The sequence below is a fragment of the Phascolarctos cinereus genome, unplaced genomic scaffold, assembly GCF_003287225.1.
Source record: "Phascolarctos cinereus isolate Bilbo 61053 unplaced genomic scaffold, phaCin_HiC Scaffold_1;HRSCAF=81, whole genome shotgun sequence".
NCBI classification, from domain to species: Eukaryota; Metazoa; Chordata; class Mammalia; order Diprotodontia; family Phascolarctidae; genus Phascolarctos; species Phascolarctos cinereus.
In genome coordinates, this window is record NW_027555514.1 from 199,304,826 (window position 1) to 199,317,192 (window position 12,367).

At 39.1% G+C, this 12,367-nt stretch overlaps 1 protein-coding gene across 5 annotated transcripts in view; it reads right to left on the minus strand.

The window, feature by feature from the left end:
- ASB13 (ankyrin repeat and SOCS box containing 13) overlaps positions 1-11,385 on the minus strand; it is a 36,656-nt gene extending 25,271 nt beyond the window's left edge. The window contains exons 1-4 of one of the 5 annotated variants that reach the window (XM_078156334.1): positions 11,191-11,385; positions 6,534-6,668; positions 5,511-5,707; positions 3,253-3,440 (exon numbers count right to left, since the gene is read on the minus strand). In XM_078156334.1, coding sequence (XP_078012460.1) covers positions 3,253-3,440; positions 5,511-5,550 — 228 coding nt within the window. In that variant the 5' untranslated portion in view covers positions 5,551-5,707; positions 6,534-6,668; positions 11,191-11,385. Of the gene's footprint in view, positions 1-3,252; positions 3,441-5,483; positions 5,708-6,533; positions 6,669-10,826; positions 10,889-11,190 lie in introns of those variants that run through there. The other 4 variants (XM_078156326.1, XM_078156327.1, XM_078156330.1 and 1 more) reach the window with 4 other exon arrangements.
- Between the last annotated feature and the right edge of the window lie 982 nt (positions 11,386-12,367).

Below are 12,367 nucleotides of genomic sequence, written 5' to 3' on the forward strand. Positions count from 1 at the left end.
TTTAAAAAGGGGGCAGTAGGCCAAATAAGTTTGGGGACCTCTGGGGCAATCAATAAAACAATAAATCAAGGTCTAATCTGTAAGCATTTGCTAATTTCTAACATAAATGCTCATGTTGGAAATTTAATAATTGCCTCCAGTCTGAGCTGGCTCCAGCACACTTTTGAGTTTGGGGGGAAAAGAATATAGAAATGAATTTAGCTTCCCAACCAAAGGAGTAAAGAACCAGGAAACGAGGAGCTCTTGTCCTTTCTCATCATAATGAGCCACCTCTGATGCTTTGATATCTTAGGTTTGAAGACATCAGGAAAAAGTAGCATGAAAAATTGGCCAACTTTACATGGACTCTTTGCCAAGTTATGCATCTTCCACTCAAACAAAACCCAAGCTTCCTGATAGAATTTGCTAGTTTTGAAGAGGTCTGGGCAAGAAGGCAACCAACTTTTCTCTTTTTATTGTTATATTACTATCCTACCTTCTGGTGCCCAGGAATCCTAAGTGCAATTCCTTTGAAAGCATTGGTCATCATCTATGAGCTTTAAAATACCAGAAGGCAAGAAACTACAACTCTATTGCGGGGTTCAAGTTCTGCCTCTTACACATACTAGCTATATGACCACGGGCCGGTAACAATGTCTCAGTGCTCCTGATCTACAGTGGTGAATAAAGCTCTGACAGCTCCCAGCTCCCTGGACCTACCCCACCCCACCCTCTTCAACTATATTATTCTAGGCTAGAGTCATCTTTACCTATCTGTGAGGACATTTTTCATCTCCCTAATGAAATCAAAAGAGTTATTTAGCATAAGCAGTACTGGCCCCAAGGGGAGGGTACTATGGCATACAGCTTCCACCATCACTCTTTTCACATGCCAGAAACATTCAATGAATAGGTTATTTGTTGCTGTTACTGGTTGGGGTTTTTCTCTCTTCAAAATAAAATGGAAGGAATATAGAGGAAAGGAGTCCATACAGATACCTCTCCTGGCTCAGACTGGAACCCTTTAGCTCAACTGAAGTTTGCTCAACAACAATGTGAGTGAGGCCCTGTTACCAGTCCCCTCACTACTAGTTCACATCCAACCCTCAGCCAGCAGTGCCAACACCCCCTGCCCAGAACATAGCTACAGCTACCTCAGCACTAGTGAGTTCAATCTTGGCTCTGAGGACACAAGATAGTTACTCAACTTGATACTCAACCCAAATTTCTCACCATTTCCATCTCCTCAGTCCAGCGAAAGAATACCCTGCCCCTATGCTAATATTGTCTTTTGACTTCCCATGACCTTGGTGAGTCAGTACCTTAAAACGTTCCTCCTCCTTTGATTAGCAAATTCCCATTTTTAGTCGCTCAATCTCTGTGATCTAGTGTTTACTAAAGTAAAAACCTCTTTCAACTGCTACCATTCCTTATATACCTCCAACCAGCTCAGTCTCCCTTAGTCCCTTCCTCTGCCTTCCCCAACTACTTTGCCTTCTGGAAGCTCTTTTAAACAAACTCCCCTTTATCCTTTATCTTCTCCATATCCTCATACTTCCCTGGCCATCCTCTTTAGTATGGGGTATATATATTTTTTCATGCCCAGACAAATTAGGCCAAGAGAAAGGCTGAGCACATTCTTTGTTCTTCATTGTTACTTCAAAATGCTCCCTCTATCACCATCACTCAGAAACCTGACTGTCCTCTGAGGTTGTTAAATCACTAATTTTCTATTAATCTACAATATTAATTCACAGAATTTGAGAGTTGGAAATAACTCAATGGCTATTTAATCCAACCAATACACAAAAAAGAATCCCCATTATGTATACTGAACAAGTGACTATCCGGCCTCTATTTGAAAACCTCCAAGGAAGGTGAACCTAATGCCTCTCAAAGCAGGCCATTTCATTTTTAGACAGCTCTAATTGTTGGGAAATTTTTCCTGACATCAAACTTAAATTTCCCTCTTTGTAATTTCTACCCACTGCTACTGGTTTGTCCCCCTGGGACTAAACAAAACAAATCTAATCCCTCTTTCACTAAACAGCTCTTCAAATAGTTAAAAGCAGCTAAAAGTTAAAAGATAGTTTAAAGAAGACTATCTCTAGGAGTCTTCTTTTCTCCAAGTTAAACATGCCCAGTTCCTTCTACCAATTTTCATATGACAAAGACTCAAGGCCCTTCACCATATCTGGATGTCCTCCTTTACATACTCGTCAACTTTTGCACTGTTCTTCTTAAACTGTGGTTTCCAGAAGTCTGATGAGGGCAAAGTATGGGGGGACTATCACCTCCCTATTTCTGGAAGCTATGCCCCCTCTTAATGTACCTCAAGATTTCATTTCATATTTTTTAATGCCATATCACACTGCTGACTCACATTTTTCAGAACAACTAATTTCTATTTATATAGTTCTCCCATTTTGTACTTATTGGATTTTTTTGTACCCCAGTACATGCAACTTTAAATTTATCTCTATGGAAAATCACCTGATAACAACAGGCTCATTGCTTTAGTCTGTCAAGATTGTTCGGACTATGACATCCATTATGTTAGCTACCCTTCTGAACTCTGTGTCATCTACAAATGAGAGGAGTATATCATCTATGTCTTTATCCAAGTAACTAATAAAAATGTTAAAACAATACAGGGTCAAACATGGAGCACTCAGGTACTCTAACAGAGACCTCCCGCCACGATGACACTGAGACATTAACAACTACTTCAAGTCTAACCATACAACCAGTTTCAATTAATTTGACTGTATTATCTAATCCATCTATCTTCTCCACAAGAATACTTTATCAAAAGCTTTGCTAAAATCTAAATAAGCTATATCCACAGCATGCCCCTCCTTTATTTATCTATTACTAACACTGTCAAAAAAGGAAATGTGGTTAGTTTGTCCTTGATTATACTATCTCCTTTCTCAAAGAGGTCAGTACAAAATTCACACTGTTCCTCTTCTACTCCAAACCCTTAAACAAATATACTGGTATCTTCTTAAACATCTCTGTCTCCTAGTTTATCAACCTCTTCAATTCTCATAACTATTCCTTCATTTCAACTAAGCTACCCACAAAGGTGATGAGGAAAGACAACACAGAAGGTGGTACATGAGTTGAACATTGAAGGAAACTAAAGATTCAAAAAACAGCTAGTATCAAAAGCTCCTCTTCCTCAGGAATAGATTGTGTAGCCCAGAATGAACCTCTATATTGCAGATTCACCCTTCCCTATAAAAATGTCTCCATATAAAGGTGACCAACCTGGGCTCCAGCAGCCAGCAGAAGTTTCACACATTGTGTTTGACCCTGAAGGCTAGCCTCATGCAGAGGTGTGATGGAGTCCACAGTGGCCAGGTTGACACAAGCACCGTTCTCAATCAGTTGCTGTAGCTGCAAGGTTTCACCCTGTTGAGCAGCTTCATGAACAGGTGTCCTATCCACCCAGAAACCTAGGAAGAAAAAGGGAGCCCTTAAATACTGCCACACAATTTCTCTGAAGCTCAAAACACTCTTTTCTCCACACACAACCACATCTCTTCTATTTTTCATATAATAGGCATGTTTGCTCTCATTTTAGAGATAAGAAAATTGTGTCCTTAGAAACAGAGGCAGAATTTATTTTTGATTTCTAGTGCCATGTCTACTACTACATACTACATATACCGCCCCCACAATATCTGTTTTGCAAAATGCCTTATGTACTATTGGGTTTTTTTAAGGAAATAACCAGCATAGAAACAGAGAATGTAAAGATTTAAAAGTAGAAATGGTATAATAAGCATTTATTAGGCATCCATTGTGTGCCAGACATTGCTGGGTGCTGGAAACAGAAAATAAAAAAGGAAATACTATCTGTCCTCAAGAAGTTTACATTCTAGAAGAGGTAGGGAGACAATATGTACACATAAAAGCAAAACACACGCAAAATGTAGACCCCCCCCCCGAAAATCAATGACAAAAAGAAAGGCTCCATTTACACCAAAATATTTATAAATGAACTTTTCAGGGTAACAAAGAATTAGAAATAAAGTAAATGGTCATCAAGTGAAAAATGGCTAAACAAACTGAGGCACATGAATGTAATGGAACATTACTGTGATGTATGAAAAGACAAACATGATGAATACAGAGAAGCATGAAAAGACTTAGATGAACTGATACAAGGGAAGTAAGCAAAATGGAAAACACTAAAACATTATAACAATGTAATGCTCTCCAAGTTACTAGTTGCTAGTTCTAACAGCCTTATTTCTCATTATTACTCCCTTTTCAAATACTTCACATTCCAGTCAAATGAATTAATCATTCTCAATCAAATTAATTTCCTTAATCTTAATGCTACAACTCTCCACACATTTCTGAAGGATGTCCTACCATGCCTAGAACATCCTCCTTGAAACCTTTCTCATCATTCATAGATCCATTCTTCCAGAAAGCCTTCCCAGAATCTCCAGGCTGAAAGTGACAATTCCTTCCTCAAAGTCTGAGAAACAGTAAAAATATCCCTCCACACTATCTCTCTTCTTTCAGGTAGTGCAATAATAAAACGAGTTTACTATACTTGGATATGGTTCTGAAATGAGCATTCAAATGATATTATAAGGATATGATAGAAACAACTCAAAATATATCTTGCTCCTCTATACAATAGCTTGTTCATTATAAGTAATAAGTAAAGTGTCTTTGAAAGCTCTTATTGATAGAATTACAGAATTTCCCAGAAATTATAAGATTTTGTTCTACAGAAGTCAATTGTATTAGCTCTTATAAGAATGTCCAAACTGTCCTTATTCTGCTTAAACTTCGATCTAATTTCACTTTTCTCCCTTCCTAATATAAGCCATATAGTTAATGACACTGTTCTCTCCTCCTGAATCCCTTGCGCCCTTTTCCTGTTGACACTCATATCTTGACAAACCCCAACCCTGGATCATTCTCATTATCGACCTCCTGTCCTACTCTTACTCATGTACTGCTCAACAGAGCTGAAGAAAATCATACGGCCAAACCCACTTGGATCACTATAAATTTGTTATTTTTCCCTGGCTGGGCCTGACTCGGGATGATCTAAGTGCAACACTGGAACAAAAGAGACATTTATGAGTCAACAGTTAATAAAAAGAAGCTTAGCCATGGCACAGAAAGATAACACAACATAGCACAGATAACACATAGGGAATACCACCACCATCACCATCTTGTCTAGCAGAGAGGATGTGGTGACTCAGGCAGCTTTGAGGCATGTTTCATGTCTGTAGGGCCCTGACTTCATTATGCCCTTGAGTTGGTTAATCAGTCGAATAACATTTATTAAGTACCTACAATATACCAGGGGCGTTATGGGGGGTACAGAGAGGATTAGCACCTTTGGTGTCTACCTGGCACTCAACTCTCACCTGTGGCTCCAAGAAGCTGTCACATGCACAGCAGCCACACCCTAGTATAACCAACCATCTCAGCAGACAGGCTAAACCAAACTGACGGGCTCAAACCTGTTGGTGAGTTAGGGTGACATCTACCCCAAGTATGTGAAGACTTCCCCTGGTGTAATGAGAGCATGAGAACAATTTATTCCAATGGCCATGAAGGCAGCTGAAGCAGGCGCTGTGGAGCGCTGAGAGCTGGGTCAGACATCGAAGATGCTAATGTCATCCACTGCATTCCGGGCCATCATCAGTCATCTTGACTTTTGTCTTGGCATTGGACTTTGATGACTCTGGAAAAGAAAGTGAGGCTGACAACTCTGTGCAACTCTACCTCACTTAAATCCAATTTACACGAAATCAAAAGATTGAAAAGTAGAAAAAAATGCGTGACATCTGAAACATAAAAACATAATATAAAAAAATCGACCTGGAAAACAGGTCAAAGAAAAGATAATTTAAGAATCACTGGACTCTCTGAAAACCATTATTTTTTTTTAAATCTGGACATTACGTTTAAAAAAAAATTAAGGAAAACTGCCCGGATCTATTAGAACCAGAGGGCAAAGTGAAGAGACAAAGGATCTACCAATTATGTCTGGAAAGGAATTTGAACAGGAAAAGTCCCAGAAATGTTACATACAATAGCCAGAGCTCCCACATCAAAGAAAAAATACTTTGAGCAGCCAGAAAGAAGATGCGGCAGTTTCTACTAAAATCAAAAGATCTTGGAATGCAATATTTCAACAGGCAAAAGAAATGGGTCAACAACCAGAGATAATTTACTTTTCAGAGCTAAATATAATACTATGCGGGGGGGGGGGGAATGGACCATTAATGGAATAGAGAACTTGCAAGCATTTCTGATGAAAAGACCAGGGCTGGTTAGGAACTCTGAAATACAAAAATAAGAGTCCAAAGAAATCCACAAAAGATACATTTATTTGAGCAACTAAAGAAGCTGTATGATGATGTCTACTTTCAACACTTGAGTGTCTTTTTCTTTTCATTTAACAAGAATTTTTTGCCTTCCTCCTACCTCCATGAACTGTACAAAAACACAATAAAATAAGCCCTCATAATAACAAATATGCATAATCAAACAAAGCAAATTCCCACATTGACCAAGACCAAAAATGTATGTCTTGTCTTGCATCCTTAGTCCATCACTTCTCTGTCAGGAAGTAGGTAGCACACTTCATCTTTGGTCCTCTGGAATTGTGGTTTGTCACTGAATTTATTTATTCTGAAGGTCTGGAGAGGGGAAAAAGAAGGGAGGGTTAAGTGAAATGCACTAACATACAGTGAAGGAAAAAGGGTATGGAACCTGTAGTGCTTGAGAATACACAAACATGGAGAAAGGGGTAGGTGCACATTGAGAAATCTCACTCTCATCTAAAATGGACAAAAAAGGGTTGAACACAGAAAGAGTTTGGTGAAGAAATACATCAGACTCACCAGAGAAACAAGGGAGGGGGAAGGATAAAAACAGGAAGGAAATAGTAACAATCACAAGCAAACTCTCTGATCCTGATTAAAAGGGGGGGGAGGGAAGAAAAGTAAAGAACTAGAATCTATGAGAGTACCTTAGATTGCACCATAAGAAATTTTAAAAGAGACAATTTCAGAGATTCCTGGGTAGTATGAATTTATACAGTATGAAGTAAGAAGAACCAGGAGAACAATTTTGACAAGAACATCAACATTGCAAAGAAAAACAACTTTGAAAGACTTTTAACAACAATGATCAACTAGAGTACCTTTCATGAAGCAAGTTACCTACCTTATGACAAAGAAGTGATGGACACAGAATACAGACATACATTTTTTGTTCGGATTTCTTTTGCTTGACTATACTAATTCATTACAAGAGTTTATTTTTTTCTCTTTCTTTCTCTAAGTTTTTAATGGGAGGGAGGGTTAAGTCAGAGGAGATTGATGCCAAAAAAGACCACCATAACATGGTTTAAAATGCAAAGAAAGAGAACAGAAGGAAGTTCAGAAAGAAGTGCTGACAAAGAGGACAATTTTGAAAGTTATGTGTAGAATTTATTTTATAAAATATATATGTGTAACACATATATATTAAAGTAACAAGTATGAAATGAAAAGTCACAATTTCATAAAGAATCCTCTTTTGGAGTTCTGCTTTGTGTTTGGAAATATTTTATTTTTGGTGTTTAAATTCAGAATAAAAAATGCTTCTAAAAAACAACAGGTGCCAAGTAAAGGTTTGGTGCATTGATCTTTTCTTTTCTGCTTCAAAGATTACTGACCTCCCAACCTTATAAATAGTCACTCATCATAAATAAGTAATAATTTGTATTAGGTGGGATCATAGATCCATCAGAATGTCTAGAAATGTTGAAGAACAGGTGCTCTCAACCTTTTTTGTGTTATACATCCCTTTGATGGACTGGTAAAACCCATGGTCCCCTCTAATGGGGGAATCCCTTTGTTTTTCAAAGACTTGTTTTCTCTATCTCATCTAAGCTCAGAACTGCAACAGCCACTCATAAATCCAATCCTGTTGCTAGTCAGCAAGGAAGCCTCCATTTCTGACCTGGACTGGTTCACTTCCTTAGGTAGCCTGGCACACAGTAGGCATTTAACAAATGTTTACTAACTAACCAACAGACTGGTAGCCCTTAACTCACAGAAACAGCTAGGTGGCATGGTGGATAGAATGATGGAACTAGAGTCAGCAAAACCTGAGTTCTTGCTCCCCGACGCTTACTAGATAAATGACCCTGGGCAACTCACTTAACCTCTATTTGCTTCAGTTTTCTAAGCTGAAAAAGGGAGATAATAATTATACCTACCTCTCATGGTTGTTGAGAGGATGAAATAATATTTGTAAAGTACTGGACAAACCTTAAAGAGCTATATAAGTGCTGGCTATTATGTTGGTGCCAGACTTAGTATAGATATATCCAATCAGCTTTTAGCCTTGCTGTAGTTGAGAACTGAGCTCAAGTGATCCACCTTCTGAGAAGGAGGGGATTACAAATAAGAACCACCATGCCTAGATAGAAGAATGTTTTAAATGCACAGAATAAAAATACATAGAACTAAATATTTTTTTAAAAACATGTCTATGGAACCTAAATGAAGACCTCCATCAGGCAGCATAGACACTATATGATTTATAGGAAAATGAGACCAGAATGCCATAGGCTAAAAAGTCATCTATGAGTTTGTAATATGCACTGGTAGAGAGAGGATCCAAAGCAGTGTGATCTCTGATACATCAAAATGCCAAGAAAAGAACTTTTACCTCATCTAATTCCATGTGGCCCAGGGCTAGTTAAATTTCTAGCAAGCACTTGTTGACAAGGCTAGACGATAGGAATGTCATTGTTTTATCTTCATTGTCATGGACTATAGGGACTGGAAATATTCCTAAACTGGTCACAGGATGCAGTAGAGATAGATGAAGCGCTCAAAACAATTTAAAAGAAGGGGACTACTACATCCCATACAATCAGAAGATTTAGTATGATAAATGAATATTCCTCAACCTGTTCAAAACTGAACTAATTAACCTTTCTCTCCAAACCCTCCACTCTTCCTAACTTTCATATTATTGTCAAGGGTATCACTATCCTCCCAGTCATCCATGCTTACACCCTAGGAGTCATCTTCACTCTCTCTGACCTTCCATATCCAATCAATTGCCAAGTCCTACCAAATCTACCTTCCCAATACCTCTTGTAATACATCTCATTTTCTCCTCTAACACTGTTACCACCCTGATGCAGGTCTTCATCACCTTACACTTGGACTATTGCAAGAGACTGCTAGTCGGTCTCTCTGACTTAAGACTCTCCCCAATCCAGTCTATCCTCCATTCAGTTGTCAAAGTGATTTTTCTAAAGCACAGGTCTGACCATTTCATCTCCCAAATAATAAATTGCAGCGGCTTTGTATCAACCCCAGGACCAAATATAAAATTCTATTTAGTTTTTAAAGCTTTCAAAATCTGGCCCCATCCTACCTTTCCAGTCTTCTTACACCTTCTTACACCTCCACAGACTATGATCCAGTGACACTGGCCTCCTGTCTATTTTTTGAACAAATTACTCCATCTCTCTGCTTCAGGAATCCTGGCTTCTTCCTTCAAGTCTCAACTGAAGTCCCAGCTTCTGCCAAATAAGCTTTTCCCAATCCATCTTAATCACAGTGCCTTCCCTCTGGCATTATCTCCAATTTAACCTCAATACATCTTGTTTTGCACACAGATGTCTGCAAGTTGTTTCCTCTATTAGACGACGAGCAGGGACTGGTTTTTGTCTTTCTCTGTATTCCTAGGGCTTAGTGCAGTGCCTGGCATATAACAGACAACACTTATTTATATAGCCTGTTGACTTAGTAAGTGCTTGTTGACCTGGCAATGCCACCTATTGTGCCAGAAGTATTACTCTGAATTGTCCATATATTGTTTATTCATCCCTACTGTGCATAAAAACATTGTTCAGCACCATTTTTTTCTGAGTTAAATATAATTATCAGTATAACTATCTGCTAGAGTTCGAGTGTTTCAGTTAAGTGCTGCAGAGTTTGGAGGGGAAGAAGGAGGTGAATCCAGAAGTACCAATGGGAAAGCATGAAACTCTCAAGAAGAATAAACTGAACCTTGAACATTAAACTTCTTGAGTTCAGAACATTCTCATCCACTCCTTTGGTGAGAAAAGGTGAAAGTAATAAAAATATGACTGAATGTGAAGATAAACATTTAATCTTTTTAAAAATTATATATTTTAAATATTCATTCATTCAATATTTATTCATTTGTACTTGTATACTTTCTCAAGAGAGATTACAATGTTAATTTGTTTGGTTGAGTATGAAACATAAGCAGGTGCTAATTAAATAGTAAGTCACATTTATATAATGTTAAGGTTTATAAAGCCTTTCCCCGGAAGAGCCCTCTGAGTTAAATAATACGAGCATTATTTCAATTTTACAGACCAGGAAGCTGCTCTTAAAAAGTTAGGTGAATGGCACTTGGTCCAGCAGTATTAACAAGATCCAAACCCAGGTCTTCTGACTTTCAGTTCTCCTATTACACCATGCTTCCTCCTTGAATATCCCTTTCTCCAAAAAGATGGCTGTTCTACAATTATTTGGAGATCCAACAAATATTCTTTCACATGGCAAAAGATAGTCAATATTATGAAATAATGTAATTCAATTCAACAAGAATTTAAGTGTAACCCCACCTTAAGGCGCTTACATTTACAGGAGCAATCAAAATAATAACTAGCATCCATACAGCGCTTTAAGGTTTACGAATCACTTTACAAATATTAATTTTTTAGATCCTCATAACAACACTGTGAAGTAAATGCTGTTAACTCTGTTTTACAGATGAGAAAACTGAGGCTGAGAAATTGTATTTCAGGACCATACCTTGGCCTGTGGTGTACGGAATAACAAGAGCATTTTCGATCGTCCCTTTAATTATCCCTTACTTTACAAACCCGTCTCCATCCACATCTTCCCTCCCGCCCCGCCCCGCCCTCTTCCCTCCCCCCGCCCCCCAGCATCTGGAGTTCAGACGTGCTGCTGTCACCAACATGCAAAGACGCTGACAGCTCGGTGGGGACCACAATTCCTTCGGATGACGAATGGAAAGGAAAGTTTTGACCCAAGGAGATCAGACTTTCACGTCGCCATACAGGTGAAAGCCCGTGCGAGCTCAGCTCCGCAGCCCGGGGAGGGCTCACCCGGCTTCCCCCCTCAGCCTCTCTTTTTATGCCGCCGGCGCACTCACCAATTTCTCCCAAGGAGCCGTCGGCATTCCGCAGCTCCATCTTGTTCTCCGGGTGTCCTACCTTGACAGCTTTCCCTTCCAGGCCACCCGGCACCTGAGCAGGATGGGAGGGGGACGCGCGGAGGACGGCGCCGGGGACGCGCGCCAGCAGTGCGGTGGAGCCGATCGCGTGCCTATCGCCCAGCTCTGAGTCGGGGGGAGGGGGGGCATCTCCGGGAAAGGTCGCTCCCGGTGCCCGCTGGGACTTGTAGTTTTCCCACGCTGGACGGTGCCCTACCATTTTAACTCTAGTTTGGTAGAAGCTGCAAACCTGAATGAGCCACTGCCTCCTAGTGGTTGGGTCTGAACGTCGAATTTCGGTGTTTTGCTGGTTGAAGTTAAAAAAGGGGACTATCAGAGAATGTTTATCCATAACTGTCATCCATTAATGCATCATCTAGCTAAGAAACGGTGGGGCGGGATTTGCATTGAAGGAAAAATGCGAACAGTTTATTTATGTAATATATGTTTAAATATATATAGATATATACACACATATTTATATTTACATTTTTATAGCATTTTGAAAAGCTCCTGCAATTTTTAGTGAAGGAGTAAACTGACTTCTTTAATATAGTACTCAATTTACTCATCACTTATATTGCAATGAGTTGCTGTAAATTATCCCAGTTTCTTAGACCTGTCCTCACAAAGGAAATAATAGTTCGAGGCACTGCATTTTAGAAGGAACATTAACAAACTAGAATTCATCAATAGCAGAATAACCGTGGTCCTGTGTAAAGATCTGTTTTTATCTCATAGGCATAGGAGGCTACCCAGTTTTAACACCTGTGGTATGAGGAAAAGTTTAAAGAATTGGATTTAGCCCTAAGAAGAAAAGGCTAAGAGGAGACACAATAGCTGTCTTCAAATATTTGAAGGGCTGTCAATGCAGATGTCATATTTACTCTATGGGGCTCCACAAGGCATTACTAACTAAAATCATGAGTAACTTCAATTTAAGTAAAAACTTCCTAAGAGCTAAAGTTGGCTGGAAAATAAATGAAAAATTTAAAAATGCTTTGAGAAGCAGTTCTTCAAATGATAGATCGGTAAATTAGATCATCATGGCAGGGATGTGGGAGAACAAATTCATGTTCTTACATTTGTTCATTTAACAAGCAATTATTAGGCACAC